The following is a 24,591-nucleotide window of genomic DNA, read 5'->3' as shown; positions in this document are numbered from 1 at the left end:
AGGGACTATGGCTTTGAGCGACTCAGGACAGAAAAGGGGATTTTTGCCGCTGAGGCATGGAAGATGGGGGACATGGTTTCCAAGAGCACATATTTAGAAGCCAGCCGGCCAGATTAAACAGCAGAGGAGAGAGACCTGGTTGTCAAAACGTCCTTCAAACCTACAGCCTGTCCCCATGACTTCGCTTTCCTATCTGCAAAAGGCAGGTAATACCCGACTTACTCTGCTTTGTTTACCAATGGAGGAGAGCTGGAGCGGAGGGGAAGGAACATATCTGGGGTGCCATTTACCATCCCATAAAGTGCACGGGGTTTAAGACTAAATAGTAAAGCCAGCCTGCCTCTTGTTAATGTATTATAGCACACGGGAGGGACAAAGCGTGCTCCGTTGGCAGCAGGAGTAACAGAAGTAACGAGGATAGGCCGGAACAGGACCTGCTTCTCCGGACTGGTTTCCCCACACCGATCTCCCCTGCTGGGACCCCGACATCAGGAAGAGAGGGGCGCGAGGCTGTCGGGGCATTTTCCTCCCCAGGCAAGAGTGGGACCGGCTCCCTGCGAAGGTGGGGTTACTCGAGGTTCAAAGGTGCAGTCTTAGAGCCAGCTCCGGCTGGCTGGAACGCGAAGGGACCGCGGAGCGCAGCCCTGTCGCGGCGCCTTCTGCCCTTCCTACCCCCAAGGGCTGTTCTGGCGCAGCCGCCCCCCGGTTGTCCCTTCGGCCGCCCCGCGGGTGCCCCAACGTTCAGCTCTGGCTCCCGGGCGCCAGAAGCGGACTCACCGCCAAGGTCTCCGGCGCTCTACGTTCTCAGTCCCGGGGTCCCTCCGGCGAGCCGGGGAGCCGGGGAGCCGGAGCCAGTCCCGGAGGGAGAGGGAGGACGCGGATCAAGAAAGGGAAGGACAGGAAGGAAAAAATGACCAAGGAAAGGAAGAAGCTGCTGCTTAATTCCACTCAACAGGTAGTTGCGCGCGTCGGCCGAGACTTGGCGCTGGTCACGCGTCTGAGACCTCTTAAGTTTGGCTCACTGTGCCTTTGGGGAGTGCCGCCTGGTATCCCTCTAGCACTCCACCTCCAAGACAAGATCTCTCTTAATTTCCCCAACATCCCTAAGCTGCGGAAACTGTTACCACCGGAGTACTGCGGACGACCGAACGACCTTAGAGAAGCTGGGTGGCTTTCCCGAAGTTCTGCTGCTAGTGGCGGAACAGTGCCGCTGAAAAGGGTCCGTGCGATCCTGAAAAGCCCAGGCCACAGCCCACAGCGCCTCAGCTCTGCCCGATTATTGTCAGATCACTCTGTACGCACCTGTCGCGCTCGGGCCTCGCTGGGGGTGCGGGGAGCTCGAGAAGAGAAGGACCCAAAGGGTGACCTAGTGACTCTCCTCCACCCTGACTCTTGGCTGCGCGGAAAGCTCATTTCGTGCGCAGGGCTGGCTTTGCACTTGGGAAAGGATAACCTGCCTTCTCCGGGGATCGCGTTCCCAGCGGGCGCAGCGTTTCGGGGCAGTGTCCCCCGTGGGGCGGCGGGGGCGAGCGGAGAGTCTGGGGTCCGAGAGCCGGCACTAGGAGGAAGTGGGGTGGCGGGAGCTCGGCTGCCAGCCAAGCGGGCGGGGTTGGAAGCGAGGCTGCCGGTGCGGAGCTTCCACGCGGTGGGTGTGAGGCGCTTTCATTCAAACTTTGGGGAGTCTCGGTTCCTGCGTCAGCGAAGGTGTGACCAATCAGAGTCCGGGGACGGGAATAAATTATGCAAATCACCATCTGGCGATGGGTCAGATGACTCCCATACTTTAAAAAACTACCTCGCCGGGAGTTCGAGGAGTGACAGCGGCAAGTCCTGGCTTCCCGGGCGGGCGGCACGGGTGAGGGCAGATCCAGTTCAAGCCCCTTCATACTCCCCGCCACTCCCCGCGGCTCAGATAAGCCAAGTTTTCACTCCCACCTTCACCTGCAGCTGGCTAAGGCCACCGCTCTCTGGTCGAGAGAGGGCTGCCCACTTTGGGTCTTACCCACGCGGGCTGCTAGAAACCCCGAGAGGTGTTCTCTTTTTCAGCCCTGTTTCGGGGAAGGGGGTGTGGCGGGGAAGGATGCGAAACTCCGTCCCTCTGCTCTGCCTCTGGAGCGTCTATTGTTGCTTTGCGGCGGGAAGCTCCACGCCCCCTGGTCCGGAGGGACGGCTGCAAGGTAACGTGCACTTATTCTTATTACCCCCCCCCATCCAACCCCCCCAACTTCTCTGTGCCACGTCCCCTCTCTGGCTTGCCGACCCCTTTCCAGCCTCTCCTGGTGCCTGCGAAATCCTCTTGTCTTTCTCACTGCCCAGTTGCTCCTCCTAATGAGCTTTGCAGTTCACTTGCTCCTTGGCGCTTCTGAAGAGGACATCCCCAGCGAGGCATCGGAGAAGCCGCGGGCCGGCGGGTGCACTGGCCCGTGAGCTCACCCCCTCGCCCCACCCCTTCCGTGATAAGGTTCTCTGGATCAGTGCCGTCCAACCAGCAGATTCGGCTGCCGCTGCTCTTCAACCTTGTCCTTTGCGAGGCAAGAAGGCTGTTAGAGCTAAATCGCCTGGCGCCCCTCCTTCTGATCTGGGTGTAGGTGTTTGGAAAGTTAAGGGGGCAGCGCAGCTGGCTCCGGTTTGGTTAGTGCTTGCGGGGAGCATTTGGTGAGTAAGGGGCGAAAGCTGCTGGGCTTATTCCCCCAGGTGGCCAGCCTCCAACCCCCTACACCCTTCCAATCAGGGCTCTTCCTCTTCCTACCCACCTCTCTTCACCTTCCTCCTCCTAGATGCTGGCTTTTCTTCCTTCGGAGTTCTGTATGGCAGTCTCTTCCATTACAGAAAGCCTGTCCTGGTGGAATGAGGGTAGGATCACCCATCGGGTGTGCCAAGTCAATCAGTTAAGCAGGGGAGAGGGGAGATCCCCAAACCCCACCCCATTATCTCGTCTTCTACTATTCTGCTGAGGTTGAGCCATCATGGACATGATGTTGGTTCATGTCGGTTTATGTACACGTGGGCAGGTTAATTTGAATGAATGGGAAAGCCTTGCTTTACCTAACATGTTTAGCGCTAACTGGGACTGTGACCTGGGGTAGGTCACATCTCTAGCTTCTCTCCTGTAAAACGCTTACGTTCCTTCCAAATTCTATATTCCACGATTCTGAGTATTTGTGGGCCATCCTGTCAGCCGAGAAAGGATTTATTGTGTGCCTGCTTAGTGCTAGGCACTGTTCCAGGAGGAGGGGATACAACAGTGAGCAAAACAGATGAAGACCCCTGCCTCGTGGAGCTTATATCCAGTAGTGGGAAGACAGACAGTAAACTCATTAAAATATATAAACGATGCTCAGGGGGAGAAAAGTAAAGCAGAGGAAGGAACGGGGTGCCGGTGGGAGAAGGTGGCGTAGTTTTAATCTGTGGTCAGTCTTCCCTCACTGTGAAGTTTGACCACAGACTGAGGAACTGAAGGACATAAGAGAATGAGCCGTAAGGGCAACATGGGTGAAGAACAATGATAAAGTCCCAGAGGTTGAAGTGACCCGGGCTAAAAGTAGTAGGAATGAAGCTGGAGAACTCTGGAGTCGGAGAAGGCCAGATACTCAGGGGAATGTTTTATGTCGATATGTGGGTTCATCCACAAATCTGTCCCAGGAAGCCAGAAGCCTTTTGTCCTTTTGTCCTACAATTCCCCATCTGGTCTCTGTGAATGACTACCTGGGTGGGAACTGGGGAGGCAGACCATTTTTGTCCATAGTTCAAATTTCTGCTGGTTGGGGCTTTTATTCATTACTTTAATGACAGTTAACCCGAGGTCTGCTCCTGTATATTTAGTTGCATTTTCTGGAACCCTATCCTTTTACATCTGGTGTATTCTTTTCCTCCCCACTGTCACCTTCTCTACCATCTTGGTCTCTCCTTCCATGATTCCATTTGCTTCTTAGCTCTGGGATAAATGAAAACTCCTGGAGTGGTCATTTGGTATTTTTTCCCTTGCTTCTCTGGGTGATAGGAGACTTCGATTTGCTAATTTCCAAGCCTGTCATCAAGGGATAGTTTCCTGGATGGCTGGAAGAAAGCTGGATGGGGTTCGTTTATGACTGTCCCTAATTGCGTGGTGGTGAAGTGCTTCGAGTTAAGAGGCTGTAGGGTCCTCAGTGACATCCGCAGTGTTTTGGGAGCTGGGTGCTGTGTGTGAGCAGTGGAGCGGAAAGGAGCAGTTTTGCTGCTTTTATGAATTTGCCCCATGGCTTCAGCCATTTATTTAACAAACTAGAAGAACGTCTGGCTCATGTCTGGTACGGCAAGGAATCCTGAGGATGCGGGAAGTCTTCGGAGTAAGTGCTGGAATCCAGCTGGGAATGCTAGGGGAAGCCCACTGTATGATAGCTTCTTATCTCTAATTCCAAAATCCAGAATCTTTAGAAATTGGAACATTTGTTTGGTAATTTGGCAAGACTCGGCCTTACCTGCCCTGGGCTCATTTGGCAGCAAAAACTGACCAGAATTGACATGAGGCTATCTATAATCGTTACTTTTTCCTTGAGTGGTGAGTAGTTCTGTGTTTCCCTGCAGGAATATTCGTGTGTTTGACGACTGGGGAATGTCCTGGACGGCACTGGGGATGTCACGTACCACATGGCTTATGCGCCATATGCCTTTCTAAAATCTGAAACATTCTGAATTCTGCATCTCCGCTGGTCCCAAGCATTTCAGGAAAGAGAATCAAGGACCAAGTAGTCACTTGAGGGAAGGAGAACTCATTTGATAGGGAGGAGGAAAGGAGAGCAAGAGACACCTGTTTATTTCAGAGTCAGTAATGAATACTCATGACTAACGAATATTCTTAAATATGGAGGAGATGTCTCTTTATCATATCTGTGCAACTCTCCTGGGAAGTGAGGAGAAAACATTCGGCAGGTATAAAAACTGAAACCCAGAGAATTAAGTAATGTGCTCAAGATTAAACTAGAACTAGACCCCAGGTCTCTCACTGTCCGAGTCCGCTAGAGGCACCCATGCACTGTTCCTTTTCCCCCAGATGAGCACCACAAACCCAGGAATGTACAGGTTGCTGCCAAACCTCCCGTGAGATTCAGCCTCCGCACCTCTGGGGACTCAGACCACGAAGGATGCTACCTCTCCGTCGGCCACAACCAGCCCTTGGAAGACTGTGGTTTCAACGTGACGGCCAAAACCTTTTTCATCATTCATGGATGGACGGTGAGCCCCGGGGAGGGAGCGCTGCCGCTCGACACAAGATTTGGTTTCCTTTGTTTTGGTCAATTAAAAAGAAGACTGGTGCTTCCCGATTCTGCTCTCTCTCGCTCTCCCCCTCTTTTCTTGTGGCTGCTTGTGTTGCAGACAGCTGTGAAGAATGTAATGGGCACTTCGCTGAGGGGCAATGTGGACTCCAGCAGGGTGGTATTTAATACTGGCACACAGCGGGCTTCAGAACGGGGCTCTCCTGAAGGCAGCGGCCCAGCTCCACTGGCTCTTAAGGGGCCCTCTAATTACACTTAATTACATTGGTCAACCACTGCCTCGCGGGGGCCGTCCCTCCCTAAGAGCTGAGCTGAACTTCAGCAACTTGACTGGCTCTGAGAGTCTATGAAGAGCCAGCTGGCCTGGATTGCTGGCCGCCGTTGGCATGGTGCCCTCCTGTTTGCATAGAGATGGCTCCGGTTAAAGGCATTGGGGCTCTTTATGTGCCCTAGCTGAGCAATTCACATTGAAAGGCCCATGACAAACTTCAACAAAAAAGGGCTTTAACGCTCGGCTTTAGAAGCTTTTGACCAGCGAGGGGTTTATTCATTCATATAATGATGGTCTGTAGGAAAATGACACTATTAAGTGAGCAGGTTTCTGCCTGGGCTAATTGGGAGGGGACATTCCTCCTTTTAATGATGAGAAATTCATATCCGTTACATGCTTTCTGGGTCTTTAGGTCTATCACCAACTGCTGGGGTCAGGCCTGGGGGTGTGTTGGGGAGGTAGGTGCCTATCTATCTAATATGCCTGGAGAGATGGTTAGGGGCTTGGCTCTCTATCCTTATCCCACAGCCTACAATTAGAATCATGCAATTGAACCTTTTTAAGCCCCCCTGTCAAAATGCAAATACAAACTGCCTGCAACTTACAAATGGGTTGTATTCCAGAAAGTTCTTTTGTAATCTGTTTGGAACTTGGAACAGCAGTTTCCCATAGAAGCAAGATTGTAAATGGCATTTGGGTTCCCAGGCTAGGCACAGAAAATCTATTTATCTAATAATGTACGTGTAGATAGGTTTACAACTGGACCTAGGCACTATTTATAACTTTGTTTCTGTGGGAAATGTGTTCTGAGTTCTAATTTGGGATTCCAGGGAGAGATCGTCCCTACTCTGGAATCAAGACGGATGGCAGAGTTGGGTTGTGGGAAGGGGTCATCTGTTAACTCTACATTTGCCTAGGAGATACCATCTCCTTGCATCTCCCATAGAGAAGCTAATTCTCCAGGGCAACCTTTGGGGCCATGTGCTTGTCTGACAGGGACTCAGGCTAACCCCAGGCCAGAATGGCCACCAACACTTACCTCATGGTGGCCCTACTGGACAGTGGGTGGAAGCCTCAGACACCAGCTATGGAAATTTTGATAGGAAAAGCAAGATATAAAGAGCAATGGAAGACAAACACTCACATAGCAATCCTGCCTATGGCCAGCCCTGCTCATGTGCAAATGTTTGGTGCCTGAGCAGCCATTGGGAAAGTTCTGGAACTGGCTGGAGTGAGGGTCATGGAACTGAATTCCATATTCTTAGGACTTACGAAACCCATAAGAAGAATTTTTTTTCTTAAATGTCCTGTTTTCTTTGCAGATGAGCGGCATGTTTGAAAGTTGGCTTTACAAGCTGGTGTCAGCCCTGCAGATGCGAGAGAAAGAAGCCAACGTTGTCGTGGTTGACTGGCTTCCCCTGGCCCACAAGCTTTACACGGACGCGGTCAATAACACCAGGGTGGTGGGACACAGTGTTGCAAGGATGCTCGATTGGCTGCAGGTAACCGCTTTTAAGAACAAGACCTTGAACCAGAACCATCTTAAGTAAATACAGCTCAGACTGTGTTAACACTCCAGGAGTCTAAAAATGTCTTCGGGATTCAAATTTTTACTGAATTAAGTATTGCTTGAAATGCTTGAAAGCTGGAACTTTGGAAAGCGTTCTAGTTATTGAGATTTCTCTGGATCTTGCCTGTTGGATTCTTTGCCAGGAGAAAGTTTGCCTGATGGGTCATTACTTGCTGATGCCCCCAGGTTGGGAATAGTCAGGAGCCAGGACCAGCTTGAAATCGCGAAAACTTACCGAAGTCTGCTCTTTTCCTCTGAAGAGGAAGAGAGGGTTGGTCCCAACAAATGCAGTCGAATGCCACGCTTAAAATATTAAGTGTGGAAAACAGATCTCAAGGCCTTACGTTTACTCTCTATAGGTTAATGATTTGCCTGAGATCAGCAGACTTACCCGGAGGCAGGGGTGTACTGGCAGAGTGACCCCATGATCTGGGCAATTCCAGTCTGACCTTCCTTTTGCCCATGGAATCTGATAAATCCTGGCAGCAGTCCGGTCAGGGTTCTCGAGCAGTACCCCAGTTCTCTGCCTGGGTTGTTTTGTAGGGCTCGGTTTCTGAGCTGTGGGGTCCAGGCCCCACCTCTTCACCCTGCCAGCAAAGCGCCCTCTCTCTGGGCTTGTGGTGAGTAGGCCAGCAGCTCCTGCAGCCGAAGAAGTGGGGAGAGAGTAGGCTGCTGCGGGCTGTGGCTGGTGCTTACTCCCCAGTGGGTCCAGTGGCTTTGTCCTCCGCGTGGGCACCCCCACCTCTCCTAGTGCCCGAGGGAATGGAAATGTAGCCAAAGGGTCAGGGATGTAGCTTCTGGTCATAACTTCCACCCTGCCCTCAGCACTAGGCATTTAACGTGCCGTAAAGTCCTTTTGCCCTCCCCTTCCCTGGCTGCCAGCAATGCGGGTGACGCCCTGGCAAGCCTCTGTCCCCGGTTCCCCTGGCTCTTCCTTATGGCCATAGAATTGTCGAATTGTTGGTGACCCTGTGGGCTCAGGATCACACACTTCACTCACACACTTTTGTGACTTCCCGCAGGAAAAGGACGATTTTTCTCTTGGGAATGTCCACTTGATCGGTTACAGCCTCGGAGCTCACGTGGCTGGGTACGCCGGCAACTTCGTGAAGGGCACGGTGGGCAGAATCACAGGTAGGATCTGCTTCCTGCGCTGCGGGCTGACCCCCAGGCTCCTTCAGCCCCTCTGCCAAGCTGGCGTTTCTGAACCGCAGTGCTCCCGCAGAGGCTGCACGGGGGAGCCGTAGAGCGTTAGCTTTGGAAGGGACCCGGAGGATATCTAACCCAGAGCTTTCCAGGGTTCTTTTTAGCCACAGAGTCCTTCTTTCAAGTTGACCTTGTGAGGGACCCGGATAGAGGAAACAGAAGGGATGATCTGGTCGAAGCTGGAAAGATGGTGGGTAGTGTTCACTTTGCTATGAGGCCTTCCCCTTCCCCAGAGAAATCTCAGGGTCCCAGAGCACCAGGGAACACAGTTTGAAAACCACCGGTCTAGTCTGACAGGCGAGGAAACATCCAGGAGCGAACAGCTAATAACTAACGTGCAGAACTGCGGTGGATCCTGACCTGTGAACCTTTGGGGTTCACGCTGTCGTCTGCCAGTGATGCTCGGGGCCTCCAGGGAACGGAACGAGTGGATTCTAGTTTGAATTCTGCCTTATTTCTGTTTCATCCACCTACAACCTTTTCCCAACGGAAAAGGCACGTTTTGCTGGCATGTTTATTAGTGGTAATTATCTGTTTAGAATGGATGCTTCAACTTTGTCATTAAAGAGACTGTTCCGATGTTGGTACCCAGGTCGTCAAGGAAAAAATTGCATTTTCCGACTTGGTGACCTTCTGATGTGTGTTTGGCTTAAATCATTCAGTGATTTGAAAAGTGTGATTTTCTTTCCCATTTTTGTGCTTCCTCTAGGCTGAAATTAATGGCAAATTTGTTGCCCTAAACTTTTATCTTCCTTCCAGAATTCTTTGATTCGTCTTCACTCCCAGCTTCCCTCTCGCCTCCAAGATACCAAGGGCCCAACTGGTCACCTAAAAAGAAAGATTTGATCAGTTTCTTTCCTGGCAGGGTTTTTATTTTAAAGCAGGAAGAAGGGAGTCCTTAGCTAACAAACGATTTAGTAAAGGTAGATTTTCAGGTTTTAGCACCAAGCTAGTGGGGTAGGTTTAAAAACACATATATTTGTGAAATTTTATTGGCCCACCTCCAGTCATCTCTGGGCTTCAGTCTCACACACACATACACACACACACACACACACACACACACACACACACCTTTAGGCCCAGTTATTTGATTTAGCATAGAGAGCCTCATTTTTGTTTACCAAGACTGTGGGGCCTAAGCATCCAGGTGGATGCGATTGTGTGGTCACGTGACTGCTCATTAACCCATTGCTGGTGCAAAGCTGGTCCACTGTAAGGCACTCTGCGTTCCATTGTCTAGCAGCATCCCCGGCCCCCAGTGACAGGCATGATGTTTCAGAGCCAGACCAGCCTTGTTCAAACTGCAGCGCATACGAGTATCATGTCCCCAGCCCCCCTCCCCCGCCCCCATGAGGGTCCTTGGCTTGCAAGGACAAGCTGCAGATCCTCCCGTCCCCCTTTCCTGAATCTGAAATGAGATGGGGCTAGGGAAGAGTTTTCCAGTTCTTTCCCCCTGCCTGGGTGGCAGCTGCTGAGATGCGGGCTCTGCTGGCCGAATGCTAATCAGTGCTTGGTGCCGTCTGCCTGTCCGAAGCACGCCCCTTTCCTCCAGCCTGTCTCTGTGGGCAGGGGCCTGGTGAGCACGGTGGGAAGGAGGACCCTCTGTCCCGTTGCCAAGCAGCCTCTCAGAGGGTATGTGGCTCACCTGATGCATGCTGTTGTGCGTGTCTGATGGGGGAGGTGTGTGTTCTCTCCTCCCCTCTCCGTTGGTAGACTTCCCATGGGCCTGAGAACCAGGGGGTCCCAACTAGTAGAAGAACCAGACTGCAGCTCGTGATGCCATTGTGCATTCAACAACGGGGGCGGGGGGGACACCTGAATCGTGGTCTTGCTTGGATTAGAGCTGTGGAGAGATTAGGCTTTTGAGAGAATTCTGTGTGATACTAGGGAAGAGGTCATAGATTTCTAATTGAACTTGTGTCTAGTTAGTTACAAATAAGCAAGTAGATTCATTCATTCATTCAAGAACTATGAATTAAGTGTCCACTCTGTACAGACACTGGGCCAGATTCTTCCTAATGTCAAGTATCTAAGACGTGACAAGGACTTTATGCTATCTCTAAGACCCATCGCAATGGGACCACAGGGGCCTTTCAGCTTCATTTTACAGATGGGGGAACTAGGACTCGGTGCTTAAATAATGGGAACAACATCTTACATTCTAAGTAGCAGGGCCAGGATTCAAACCCAGGCTGTCGGCTTGCCGAGCCCGTACCTAGCCACCTGCGCCATCCCACCTCTCCTTTGTCAGTGCAGATAAAATAGCGATTGAAATGCAGCAGGGCCCGCCCTCCAGGCCTGAGTGCGGAGGTTTTCCGGGTGTGCATGCGTGTGCGTGCGCGTATGTGTTCCGTTTGCTGGACAGAACATCTTTGGAAAGGCTCTGACCGAATGGAAGAAGGGGCGGTTCTCCACCTGTTCTTTTTTTGGCGAGGACAAGCTCTCCCTTCTATTCCTAGTTAAAAAAAGCAAGTTGTGCAACTTTTCCCCAGCGTCTTTGAGCGCTGGCGTTGTGTCAGGCTGGGTGAGTCTGGGTAGGTGATGCTCAGCCTGCCCCCCCCCTCCCTTCCCAGCTGTGTTCTCCAGAAGCCCAGTCAGCCGCCCGCATTCCTCCAGCTCAGCTTGGTTTCCATGGCAGTGACCGTCTGGTGGAGACTTTTGTTCGCATCAAGCAAAGAGCCCCTCTCTTGTATTGGTTGCAAAGCAGGATGGTCTTCTCTCTCTCTCTCTCTCTCTCTCTTTCTTCCAGAAAACATAGCAAGAGGCAGGGGGAGGCTGCCTGTGTTGGTACTGTAGCCCTTGGAAGCCTCTGAACCGAGTCATCGTGGGCCGTGCTTGGGGGGTCACTGCTTTTGTGCCATCCTTCCTCCTCTGGGGCCCTGGCCTACGGGTGAGCCACCAGACAGGCCGGGCTTCCTTACTGCCTTGGTCATACGGGCATTTCTCGAAGCTTCTGGAACCTGTTTATTTTCAGCCTCTACAGTACTCCTGAGTGACGAGTTTCCTAAATTTACTGTCCGCTCCAGACAATAGCTCTGCCTATGGTTTTGTCTGAAATCACCCCAGTGATTCAAGCCTCACAGTGTGCTTGCGCTGGGATCTGATGGGTTCTGTTTACCCATCTCCTCCTTTTATGACTCTGTTCTTAGTCTTCACTCCTCTCTGATGCGGTGTTTCCAGGCCTCGGCACTGTTCACATTTTGGGTCAGCTAATGCTTTGTTGTGGGCGCTGACCTGAGCCTTACTGGGTGTTTATCTGCTCCCCCCCCCCGGCCTCCTCCCACGAGCTGCTAGCAGCTTCTCTCCCTCTCCCCACAACTGTGACAATGAAAAATGTCTCTAGCCATTGCCAAACGTCCCCTTAGGAGCAAAATCACTCCCAGCTGAGAACCACTGTTCTAGACTAAACAGTGCACAGTATTCTCAACTTTCTCCAGGCCCTCTCCCTGTGTCTGTAGGGCAGAGAGCCTTCCAGGCTGGCATGAGTTCGGCTCCCAGAATTACTTGAGCTTGGTAATAGCGGCTAGTGTTCGCACCGACAAGCACTTAATCTCTTACTATCTCACGTGAACTGGATGGATTAAGATGTTCGGGTTCAATGGTGTTGATGATACTGACGGGGGGAGGAGTTTTTCCTATGTAGTTCATAGACCACCTCCTTTTAGGATCACCTGGGGCATAAATACACATTTCCGGGCTCCACACCAGACGGAGCCATCAGAATCCCGAGAGGTTTGGGGAAACTGCATCTCATGCTTTGCAAACTCTTTTTTTGAATGGTTTACATTCATGTGGTTCCATAATAAAAGTCTTCTCTTGTTGCTACTACGTAGCCAGTGGCTTGTGTGTCCTTCCAGAGTCTTTTTTTTTTTTTTAAAGATTTTATTTATTTATTAGAGAGAGAGAGAGCACAAGCAGGCGGAGCGGCAGGCAGAGGGAGAGGGAAAGGGAGAAGCAGGCTCTCTGCTCAGTGGGGAGCCCCATGTGGGGCTCGATCCCAGAACCCTGGGGTCATGACCTGAGCTGAAGGCAGACGCTTAACCGACTGAGCCACCCAGGCGCCCCTCCTTCCAGAGTTTTTTTTTTTTTTATAGCTACATAGTAGCATTTGAATTTTCAACAAGCTCCCAGTGATATTTGTGCTGTTTCAAATGTGAGAACCAGTTCTCTCTACATGGCTGCTTGCCTGTTCAGTGCCGGAAGCTTGCAGGCAAAAAGAGTTCTCCTTCTAGCTGCAAAATACAGGAATTCAGGAGGCCTGGGATATGGCTCCTCAGTGTGTCTGGTGTGGCCCCTACCCCTGATCTCACCATTCCACCCTTGGGCTTGATTCATCACTAAAGGAAGGGGAAGAGTAAGTCCATATACAAATAGCTCAGTTTGGGTAAACTGAGTCTTCCCTCCAAAAGAGGCAGGTAGCTTGGTTATTGCATTAAAGGCCTGCTAAATTAAGGCTGTGGACGGCTTTCAGTGGCAGAATAAATGGGACAAATGGCTTAGTTCGGCCAGCCTGCGTTCTTTCTAGAACTGCTCCATTTCTGACAGTCTGGGGCTCCTGGGAGCTGCATGTCATTGTGAACCTGGCAGCCAGATCTCTGAGTCTGTCGAGAAGAAAGTGCAGGGTCCCCAAGTGTGGGCATCACACGGTTCCAGATTTACGGGGCTTGGCTCCGCGGATGCCTTCATGGGCACACGTGGATTTACTTTGAAGTCAGGACTCGTGGATGTGGCACACCTGACACAGTTGGCCTTGGCTCCCCCTTCTGCTGTAGGTCTGGATCCCGCCGGGCCCTTGTTCGAAGGGGTGGACATCCACAGGAGGCTGTCCCCTGACGATGCGGACTTCGTGGATGTCCTCCACACCTACACACGTTCCTTCGGCTTGAGCATCGGGATTCAGATGCCCGTGGGCCACATCGACATCTACCCCAACGGGGGTGACTTCCAGCCGGGCTGTGGACTCAACGACGTCTTGGGGTCAATCGCATATGGAAGTGAGTGCCTTATTTTCTGCTTCGTGGAGAGGTTTGACTCGGTTATCACATCTCCTAAATCAGCCCGAGCTGGTTGTGCTCCCAACGATGTTCATTTCATTATGCCCCCGCCCCAACGGGGGCCGCCAACCCCGTGTACAATTTGTCCTTTTATAGGCTTGTTAACAGCCGTCTATGGGTCTCTGCTTGGCGTCCTCATGCTTTGAGGTCCCAGTTATTATTGATTAATTTCTTTTTATAAGAAGAGGAATATATATTTGTTGGGAAAAAAAATCAAGCAATGCAAAATCGCATAGAGCAAAAAGTAGACCCCTTTCTCCCACTCCTCTTTCAATCTTCAGAGGCAGCTGATAGGAACAATTTTGTATGAATCCTTCTGTTCTTTTTTTCTTTGCAAATGTGTGTGTGTGCGCGCGTGTGCGAGAGAGAGAGATTATATTTTTTGAAATCAAATTGTTCTGTAACTTTCCTTTTTCAGTCATTATATATATAATATATACATTTATAAATATATATGTAATATATATATAATTATAAATATATATATATAGTGAATATCCTTAAACATCAGAGCACATAGATTTACTTAACTTATTCTTTTTTAAAAAGATTTTATTTATTTATCTGAGAGAGAGAGAGCGCGAGAGTGCACAAGCAGGGGGAGCAGAGGGAGAGGGAGAAGCAGGGTCCTCACGGAGCAGGGAGCCGGATGTGGGGCTCGATCCCAGGACCCTGAGCCGAAGGCAGACTCTTAACTGACTGAGCCACCCAGGCACCCCTACCTTATTCTTTTTAAAGGCTGTACAATCTTCTACAGAATGGATGCACTAAAATTTGATTTTTTGTGACATTTTAAAGAAGGAAAACCAAGTTGATGTCTCCATTACTTATGATTTACCTTCTGAATGCCTGAGTCTGTTCTCAGCAGACTGGGGTTGAACTGAATTTGCCGCTGAAACTGATGTGTGGCCTCAGTGACCAATCTCTTTCCGGGTTTCCCACTCCCTCTCTTGCTGCCTCCGGTCCTGGCAGTCTTGCTACACCTTGGCCCCTGTTGACTCTCTGCACTCTGATCTCTGCCCTTCAGATGTCCCCTCTCTCTCCTTCGGTCTTAAGACTGTAGCCCTCTCCCAATGTCATAACATCCAAGTAGCCCCTGCAAGGCTTGGAGGTCGAGGCCAGGACCCCCATCAGATGACGGCATTCCTTAAGGCCCGTGGTGTTACTGAGGAAGGGATGGGATGGCTTTGTCAAATTTTTCTTAAGGTCCTAGGATTTACTGAACAATTGGCTTTAGCTTCTGGTTATAAGAGATTATGATGTGCTGTGGGCCAGAAAATCCAAATTATACTCCTAACTTTGTAACCAACTGATCGTGTGACTCTGAGCCAATGACTTCACATCTATGGGCCTTGGGGTCATAATCCGTATTTGATGAGAGGCTCATCCTGCATTGTTCCCTGTCTCTCCGTCCGCCAGCAATCACGGAGGTGGTGAAATGCGAGCATGAGAGGGCTGTCCACCTCTTTGTCGACTCCCTGGTGAATCAGGACAAGCCGAGTTTTGCGTTCCAGTGCACGGACTCAAATCGCTTCAAGAAGGGGATCTGTCTCAGTTGCCGGAAGAACCGGTGTAATAGCATTGGGTACAACGCCAAGAAAACAAGGAGCAAGAGGAACAGCAAAATGTATCTCAAAACCCGGGCAGGCATGCCTTTCCGAGGTGAACCTCAGTCCCCACAGTGCCCCGAGGAAGGCCCTTCATCTTTTCCCTTCTTCTCAGTACCATGTTGTAGAAAGTGCACATCCCGGCCCGGAGATGGGACCGGCCCCATGAAATCAAATCACTGCAGATCAAATGACGCCATGCATGCCCTGGGAAAGTTAATCATTAAAAAGAAGTGGTGGGGACTTCTTCCGTGATGCCCATCATCACTCCCTGATCGCGATATCAATATCTTAAATTTGCATTAAGATAGAAATTTTCCATTTCTTTGCATTTGCCTTTTGCAAATCTATTTCATGTTTTTCTCATTTGAGTGTCACAACAAATTGGAGATAGGTCCAACAGTGAATCAAAATCATGTCTTGCCTTTTCACAATATGCTCTAAGACCATAGGAGTTTGTGGGTGTTATTTTGCAGATGAGGAAGCTGGGGTTCAAAGAGTTCATACCTTGGTCCTTCATTCAAGGTCACACAGCTAGAGAGTTGCTAGGCTGGAACTCCCCCATCCCAAATTCCCTGAACCCCAAGTTTGGGGCTCGTTCGATACTGCTGTGATCCCTTATGCCATTGGCCTGCAGAAGAGCAGAGGGAGGCTGGAAGCTAGAGGAGGCTGGAGGCTGGGCTGAACCAAAGGGACATCAGCCCCTAAAAACTCAGCATGCTGGGTGACTCAGTTAGAGGCGGGGTGTCCCGAGATGGCCAGCAAACCTCACTAATGCCTTTGTTCTGCTGTCTCTGCAGTTTACCATTATCAGATGAAAATCCATATCTTCAGCTACAAGGCGTTGGGAGAAATCGAGCCCAACTTTTATGTTACCCTTTATGGTACCAGCGCAGACTCCCAGCTTCTGCCTTTGGAAATGTAAGTCCCGAGCTCCCTTTGATGGGTTCAGGGCCAAGAACAAGTTGGTCTAAGAATGGGTGAGCGTGGGAATCTATGAACAAGAGCAGGGGAGCGTGGCCCGAGGGCCGGCGGGAAGGGCTGGGTGCTCCAGAAACAACTGTGGTCCACACTCTTCCCCAAGCCCTTGACTCAGACCCTTTCTGGGAGGGATGCTCCTGGATGAATCAGCAGCATGAGAAGCTCTGATCAGCTGGACAGAAACTGCTGTTTCATTTCAGGCAACGCCTGACACCTGAGGCTGTAGGAAATTTGGAACGTAAATGCCATTCCTGCACCATTTCTAATTGTCATGTGGGAAGGGCACACAGTCATTGGTGTATATTTGTTGAACGCACGCAAGGTACAAAGTGCCATGCCAAGTCATGTTGGCATTGCAAAGTAATGTCCTCCAAGTACTTGCTTCCTAGGGCTCAGGGTCTAGTCAGGGGGACCTGGTGTGTCTGCACATACTCTCGCACACAAATGGGGTGGGACAGGCCCCCCAAGTGTCAAATGAGGGGGACAGGCAGGAGGGGGCTGGGAGTTCAGAGGGAGACCGGTGTCTGTGGGCCCGTTTCTCCACAGTCACTGCGGGGCAGGTGCTGCCACTGTGTCACCCCACACAGTGGGGCAGTTTTCCAGTGGCAGGTCAGTGACGCCTGCTCCTGTGTCCCCTTGTAGAGTGGAGCAGATCGGGCTGAATGCCACCAACACCTTCCTGGTCTACACCGAGGAGGACCTGGGAGACCTCTTGAAGATCAAACTCACCTGGGAGGGGACAGCTCAGTCCTGGTACAACCTGTGGAAGGCGCTTCGCAGCTACCTGTCTGAGCCCCGCAGCACCGAGCGGGAGCTGAGTATCAGGCGAATCCGGGTCAAGTCTGGGGAAACTCAGCGGAGGTAAGGGCCTCGTGTCAACAGTGAGCAGAGAGCGTCTGCGTCTGCCGCGTCCTCTCCTTTGCTGCAAGGCTTGCCATGCCCAGAGCACGTGGGCAACGCCACAGACCTTGCAAGGAAAAGTGAATTCTACATCGGGACCTCTGTCAACCATTGTGGAGCTTGTGTCCTGATTCCAGGCCCTCAGCTGAGGGGGTGGGCAAAGTGGGGGCTGGAGTCCAGCCTCGGTTGTGTTTGTTGGACCCTGTGTTGGCGCAGAGGAAGGAGGACTTCTCCTGGACGGGCTCCTTAGGAGCACTGCCTTGCTGATCTCTTTGCTATGGGGTCCGTGCGACCAATGTCTTTGTTTGCCCCTGTCCAGAGAAAACTCGAGTAGCAAGCCTAGGGAGCCCCCACAGATGAGGCCTGCCTGAGGCCCCGGTTTCCCCAGCACCTGATTTTCGCACTATCCCCTTCCTTTGGAGGCCGTGAGTCAAGATTATGGGGTGGGGCCCTGACGTCAAGTAACAGAGAATCCTCTACGCCATGCCAGCTGGCAGTTCCCCCGTGGTTTTTAACCTTCAGCCTAGCATGAGAGCTCCAGACCTATATGTGTCAGCCCCTAAAACCGTTCCTGGACTCTCTGAGCCGACTTCTAAGCAGAAGTCAGGGAAGCCGGTGAGACCATTGTCAAGACAGGAGGGTTTCCTTGGCCACGTCTTTCTGTGGGCTGCTGGGAGGTCACTGCCAGCTTTGGGGTGATAGGAAGCAGCCTCCACCCTCTCTGCACCTTGTCCATTTTTTTTTTTCCTCCATCACAGTTCTTCATGTGTCCGGTTTCCATCCATCGCCTGTGGCACAGCGTGGCCGAGGTGGGGGGAGGCCTGAGTCCCTTGTCTGAGTGATTCTGGCAACTGGGAGAGCTAAAGCCCCTTTGTACCCTTCCCCTGTCGCGGGGTTACAGTAAATGCGTTCTCCAACGTGACTAGATATTATTAAATCTCCTTCCAAGGTGTTTAGACAAATGGACAATCTAAGAGTAAGAGTTCCCCTCTCCCTCCTCCCACCTCCACTTGGTGGGACACTCTCACCATTGGGTGTGAATTGTGTTAATGTGTTGTGTTAATGTGTTTTAATTTCCTGATCTCCATGAGGTGGGTCCCCTTCTTATATGTTTATGGGCTGTTTGGGCTTCCCGCTAAAGGTTCTTAAACCTGTTCTGAATGTGGCCTTTGTCCTTTCAGTCCGCCAGTCCCATACATCAGGGTCAGGTGTCCCATATACATCTTTTGGCCATGGTGTCATGTTAACTACACCAGCGAGGCCCACATGGTTTGGCTGTAAGTTATAGTCGAAATGCTTATTCGAGTACTGATTTCTTCCCATGCTCTTGGCTGAGCATTTTCTGAATCTTTGATTTTGACTCGCAGCTGAATTCCAATTCTGCTGATCGGTGGGTATTTACAAGTACCCTGCTGGAGGTACCGTGAATTCCTCCATTTGAGGAGTGTGCCGTTCACCACAGGTATGGGAATCCATGAGCGATTCGAGGCATGTATAATGTTAAAATAAGACATTCATTATTAACTCCATGCCATACAAGGTAACAACAATAGCAAAAACAACATTTATATAACAAGATGCTTTTCTATTAAGGTCAAGGGCTTGGGAGTCAGAGAGGCTATGCCTTGAAAGGCAGGCAGACTTTTGGATGGACAGACAGAAGAAGGTGGAAGGGGAGTGATGAAAATCTGCATGAACCAAATCATGGCAGATGTCCGAGTGAGACACGTTTAGGACACTTGCAGCAGCAATGGGAAGTTTCGAAGGCTTGGGTCAGGGTGTGGCATGATGAAAACACCCTTTTCTCCTCACTTGGTCCACTTTGGATCCAGAAAGCACCATCTGGCTGAGGCAGAGCGATGTGTATAGAGTTTGGGCTACATTGGTGGTTTCTTTTCCCTCCTAGATTAACTTTTTGTGTGCAAGACTTTGAGAACACCAGCATCTCCCCTGGCCAAGAGCTCTGGTTCCACAAGTGTCGAGATGGCTGGGGAATGAAAAACGAAACCAGGTAACTGGGACTTTCTCACATGCAATGTAAGCTGACAGGTGCCCCAGCGTGTGCTGGACATGGGTCTGGGCACGTGGGACCCAGCAGTCAGCAAAACCGATACAAATCCCTTCTCTTATGAAGCCGACCTATTGGAAGGAGCTGGAATCCGTGGAGTATGCAGGATGTCGGAGGGTGGTTGTGTCCTTCTGCCTCTTGGTCTGCCTGCCCCGGAAGATGTTCATGGCCCATGGCCCCGCGGGAATCAGGCCATCTTAGAATGAACCTCTTCATGGTGACCAGGGCTGTAGGAAGGATCCAGAGCTCCTGGTTTCCTTCCGGGCACCAGTTTGGAGTGGGGAGTCAGGTGGGAGGTAAAGGAGAAGTGTAAGACATAGTCCCCATGTGTAGGGTTCCTGGAGCCCTGGTTGGTATAAGGGGATACTAGCGGGCGTTTCTCCCCATCTTGCTTCAGTGTCCCATTGCCCCATGCGGGAGTCCCATTATTTCAGAATTGAGGAAGGCCGGTCTCATGGTGTGAGGCAGTGGGTGCATCCAAAGGGGGAATTCATCACAGAGCCTCTGAGCCTAAGTGCCAGCTGAAGACGATGGAGACGGGCCCCCCACTGGCCCCCACCACTTCCCCAGCCCAAGTGCTGGGTAATAATTCGACCACCATACACCGAGCACGCGGCGCGTGCCCACCTGTGTTCCGTGCCTTCCCTCTACGATCTCATTTACTTTTGTCATCAACCCCATGATGCTGGTGGTGATAACCCTGCGTGCTGTTGTGGGACCTGAGGCTCAAGGAAGTTGGGTCATTCTTTCTAGGTCTCCCAGCTGGCAATGGCAGGGCGAACCTTTGCAGGATGTTGCTTTCTTCTGAAGCCTGTACTCTTTCTTGAGCATGGAGGTTTCGCTTGCTCAGATAAATCACCTCACCTTGATCTGGGTATCAATTATCAAGCAGCTGCACCTATGCTGGGGTCCCCTGTGATTAACCGTCTGCCAGCCCGGGGGCCGGTCTGCGTCCCCGCAGCTCTCTCCTGTTCAGGCTCACCAGCCCGATGACAAGCTTGGTGATCACGGGACACACAGGATTCTGAAAACTGCCCGTCTAACGGAGCAGCTCAGTCTAGAGCGGGCGCATAGCATAGTCTGCTCTAATAATAATTTTAATTCTTTATGTTTGTATTCAAATGTATACCTTTCCAAATGTTTCCCCAAATATTAATTTCGTGGATCCTCAGAACAGCCATGTGGATTGGACACGCCCAGGGAGGGGCACTATTCTTATCATTATTCTTACGATAACATATCTTATGATTAGCCATTTTAGTCTTCTTTTCCGCTCCAGAACTTCACAACAGTTAAGAATGCTGTAACTCACCTCCTAGGGCCTCTTTGAGAAAACAAGTCATCCGTTCCTCTACCCTCAAAGGAACAGAAAGCAATAGAAGCCCGAGTAAGACATCAACACTAGGAGGTTGTGACGTCCCTAGACATATGTTAAGCCTTCAGTATTCTCTCCCCTGATGTGGATACTGGTCACCTATTCACTGATAAAAAGACTGAGGTTCTGGGAGGTTCAGTTGCACGACAGCATAGCTGAGACTCGAATCAGGATCTCTGGATTCTGTCTTGTCCCCTTCCTGCCATCCTACAGTCTCTCTTGTGTTTCTAGGTCAAGGCAAAGAGGACTCATAGATAGTTCTCCCTGCATGTGTGTGTGTGTGCGTGTGTGTGTGGCGGATGAGTATTGTGGTAAATCTGTGCAAGCCAGCACTGAGGTGTAAGTAGCTAGGAACCCAGAGACCACCCCAGTGTTGGGTTTCTCAAAGTGAATCCATGGCTTGTTGGGAGAGGGGGAGGAAGAGGCACTCAGGACCTTCTCCTCTTGTTCTGAACGAGAAGCAAGTAAAAGAGTGTCATAGGTGTGTAAGAAAGCCTGGTCGCGGTAAACCGAGCACACGCTCAGTGCCGGCTGGCGTGTTCGCCAAGCGAGTGACTGAGCGCCTGTCTTGCAGGGTTCCCTACAGCCGAGCTGTGGACCTTCTGTGAGGGGCTAGCAAGGCCTGCCCACCCCCGCCTTCCAGGGACATGGAGGAGAGTTACTGCTAAGGACCCACCTGATGGAAGGACACCTCTTGGTCTGGACCCTCAAGCACCGGAAAGAGTCTCTGCTGGGCCCGGCACCTTACCTCCTATGATGGTTGGGACTTCTCGCCAGAGCGGACCACGCACTGCTATTCCTGCCATTCCTGCCACTCTAGAATAGCTCTAACTCCAGCCCTGTGTGCAAAGGGTCGAAGGCCCGGGGCTGCTTGTGCACAGCTGGCTGCTTTCTAAGTGACTGGATGAGCCTGGGCTTTACCTGGTAAGGAACACTTGTGGAAGTGCGTGGAAGGCTGTGAGCTGCCTGGCCTGACCTGACCTGTGAGGCGGGGAGAGGTCGTTCTGCTGGGAACTTACTCGCATCAGGATGGCAGACCCGTGACCTCATTCACCCAGAGAGAGGGGAGTGAAGAGCTGGGGTGGTGGCGAGGCCCTCACTGTTGGGGTTCCGTGGGCTGCACCGATCCATACTGGTTCCATTTCAGACATTCCGTCCTGCTCCCCAGCGCACTCTCTAAAGCACGCATCATTTTCCGTTGCCTATTTTTTGTTGGTCAAATGTTTATTAAGCACTTAGCCCTAATTAGCACATGGCAGTAGACACATTCGTGAACCTTTCCAGAACTGGAACCTAAGGGAGTTGGGATTTCTAGACTCCCTTCCAGTCTTGGTGATCCATGGATATACACGTGACGAGGGGCACGAGGGACACGGCGGGGTGTGGGGGGGGAGGGGGCCAGATACAGGGGGTGAGAATTGGGGATCCTAGGCGTTCAGGGGTTTCCGCCGGTTCTGGAAGAGTGACATGTGTGATCACTTGCCTGGGAGCAAGTGAAGTGCCATACTTGCTGGGGACAGAAGGGCGGCCAATCGCGAATGTGATTGTTTCAGAGCGGAACCTCTTCTGCTTAGGAAGATAGCAGGCCTTACATATCTGTTCTACACATCCGCTCACCAGAAACCAGCACCTGTCCAACAGCGCTGGCACTAAGACTTAACGGAGCGCTTCTTCCTCCTCCGAATACCTTACTCTCCTACCCGTGCCTTCTCTGTGTTGAGCTCAGAAAAGCCTCCAATTCTCAATCTGGATATGAATGACTGTATGTGATATCTGGGATACCGTTTTATACTTTTCTGAGGATTTTCACGTGCCTAACCTAACTAGAGACTCACAACGGGAGGCGGGCAGGGCAGCTCAAGCCTCTACTTGAGGCTTCATAAGGTTTGGCCACATGCCTGGGATTATATACCAAGTCGGTGGTGGAGTCAGCGGATGACCCAGATTTCCTGGAGGCAAGTCCATAGTGTGCTCATTTCTGCAACTTCATCAAGAGGTCCATCGCCTTTCCCAGCAGTATGGCCCAGATGTGACAAACAGGAAATTGTTTTTCAGAGCCATCCATTAATCCATAAACCCTTTTTATTAATATATAACCAGGAAAGCAGCTGTTCTCGGAGGCTGGGCTTTTTATGGATGAGATTTATTTGGAAGGAGATGAGATGTCAGGTTGGGGGAGAAGAGTGATTTTCGTTGTACTTAGGTTTTTAAAGGACGTAGTTTTAATCTGTGTGGTGCCAAAGTTGTATGTTCAATGCTAAACTTCCGAAGACGGAACCAGTCAAGTCTTAATTCAAGGTATTTTCTTACACTGTACGCTTCGTCTGTTGCTTCTGGGAGTGGTTTCTAGCCAAAGTGGAGCCTATGTTATTGACTGTGGGTCCCGATTTCTTCTGACTTCTATTTTTAGGGATGGAAGCCTTAGGAATCGATTCCTCAGTGCATCTTGTATTTATACATTTGGCTTGAAGCCTTATTTGTATATAATGATGCTTTTTTTCAACACTTAGAACACTATTTATTTCTCAAGTGTATATAATGTATAAAAACAAATATGTGGTTAGTTTTTATTTTAAAATTAACCAGTTTTGAGATTGAAAATTTTTAATAGTAAAATAATAAAAGTCTATACAATGCTTTGTGGTCTGGCATCTCAGTTCTTAATATCTGAAAGAATTACGGCTGCCCAAGCCTAAGGTTTGACAAAAAGTTACTTTCATATCAGCTGTATTCTCTATTTGATAGTAATTATAGGTAGGACGTAGACAATAGCTCCTTTCACTAAAGAACAAGATGGAAATTTATTTATTATTTTTTTAAAGATTAGGGAGAGAGCACACAAGCAGGGTGAGGGGCAGAAAGAGAGGAGAAGCAGACTCCCCAGTGAGCAGAGCCCAATGTGGGACTTGATCCAAGGACCCCAGGATCATGACCTGAGCTGAAGGTAGACGCTTAATCGACTGAGCCACCCAGGCGTCCCAAGATGGAAAATTAATCAAATCGCGGACGTGCCTGAAGTGTGTGTTAGGAAAAAGAGCAGGTGGCCGAATATTGGTGACACTTGGGGAGGACATAGGTTTGGTTGCTTGGGACCCAGATGACAGTGACTCGAGCCAGGCAGAAGCTGAATTCTCCATTGTGCTCAAATCTCAGCTGGTACTGAGGGCTGCTCCATAACGCTGAGAGGGGTCCAGGCTCTAAGTTTGTGCTGTGCCACCCACAGGATGTTTCCCTCATCCCCACAGTTCAGAGTGTCCCCCATTAGGTCCCTTCCTGACCGTGAGGAGGAGGAGAAATCCATGTCCCGTGAAAATGCCGAACTAGACAAAGTTACTGTTTGTCAAATTCTGACATCTCTTTCTTATGCCTCTTGCTTTCTTCACTCTACGTAATATCAGAGGTATTTCTCTTGCAGCAATAAAGCTTAATGATAATTTTATCCACGGCTGAAGAAATTTCCACACAGCGGTGGACCATCATGGGTCCATCATGGGACTTAGCTGTCCCTCCGTGGCTGGTCATCAGGTCCACATTCCTTTCCTGCCCACTTTGTTCCCCTGGTGCCTCCTTTCCTATGGCCCATTCTCACGTTGCTCCAAGCATTTCCCCTCCCATACTCCTCAAACGTTCCATTTTCCGAATTTGAGTTTCTACTCCCTCAACCCAAGCTCTTGTTTATTCGGTGTAGCTGACTTCCACAAGGGATGGAAAGTTGGAAGCTTTCAAATCAGTCGTGCTCACGAATCAATGGCTAGTAGGCCTTCCCATCATCAAGATAAGATGCTTGTTAAGCCAAATTAATCTTTGATTTGCCTTGAGGGAGCGGAGCAAATCAAAAGAAAGTTAGATAATGGGTCAGGGTAGCCACCTTACAAACAGGCTAGTCCTGCTTGGGAATCTTTCCTCTAGTGAAGTCCCCCCAATACTGCCAGTTTTCGCAGTTGATCCCATTCCTTCAGTCCTGATCCTGGGAGCACCAGTATTTGTTTTTTCCCTCCCCCTTCTCCCCTGTGGTTTCCATGGTGGCCTGGGTTGCCATGGAGAAGTGGAGAGAAGTGTCAAAGCTGTCTTTTGTAACTGTGCGGTTATCTACAAATTGGGGACGGTCTCTCCTAAAAAAAGCTTAGGAAATATGCGAAAAGAATACAAGTAAAACAAATGCAAACTAGGGTTCAAGTCATTTGTTCCGCTAAACACCTGCGGTTAGCAAAATCATTTAATCTTGACTTTCTTCATACCATCCCAGTGCATGTGTATGTTGCAACGGGAAAGTGCTGCTGGAAGAGTCCGGAAGCTAGGACAGG

The 24,591-nt window shown here is 50.6% G+C and overlaps 1 protein-coding gene across 1 annotated transcript; it reads left to right on the top strand.

Annotated features, from left to right (window-relative positions):
• The first annotated feature begins 1,817 nt into the window (after positions 1-1,817).
• LIPG (lipase G, endothelial type) lies at positions 1,818-22,921 on the top strand. Its single transcript, XM_057313281.1, has 10 exons — positions 1,818-2,177; positions 5,030-5,211; positions 6,846-7,025; positions 8,116-8,227; positions 13,075-13,296; positions 14,776-15,018; positions 15,764-15,884; positions 16,587-16,805; positions 18,751-18,855; positions 20,862-22,921. Exons 1-10 carry the CDS (start codon positions 2,081-2,083, stop codon positions 20,893-20,895), a joined length of 1,515 nt encoding a protein of 504 aa, XP_057169264.1. The 5' UTR covers positions 1,818-2,080; the 3' UTR covers positions 20,896-22,921.
• The last annotated feature ends 1,670 nt before the right edge of the window (positions 22,922-24,591 follow it).

This window comes from Ursus arctos, unplaced genomic scaffold (genome assembly GCF_023065955.2).
Source record: "Ursus arctos isolate Adak ecotype North America unplaced genomic scaffold, UrsArc2.0 scaffold_17, whole genome shotgun sequence".
Classification (NCBI taxonomy): domain Eukaryota; kingdom Metazoa; phylum Chordata; class Mammalia; order Carnivora; family Ursidae; genus Ursus; species Ursus arctos.
Note: the sequence above shows the minus strand (reverse complement) of the source record. Positions and strands in the feature narration are given on the sequence as shown.

Coding starts and splice junctions, on each gene's coding strand:
- LIPG (XM_057313281.1), top strand. CDS start 2,081: ATGCGAAACTCCGTCCCTCTGCTCTGCCTCTGGAGCGTCTATTGTTGC. Junction 7,026..8,115: donor GGATGCTCGATTGGCTGCAG/GTAACCGCTTTT, acceptor GACTTCCCGCAG/GAAAAGGACGATTTTTCTCT. Junction 15,019..15,763: donor GGCAGGCATGCCTTTCCGAG/GTGAACCTCAGT, acceptor CTGTCTCTGCAG/TTTACCATTATCAGATGAAA.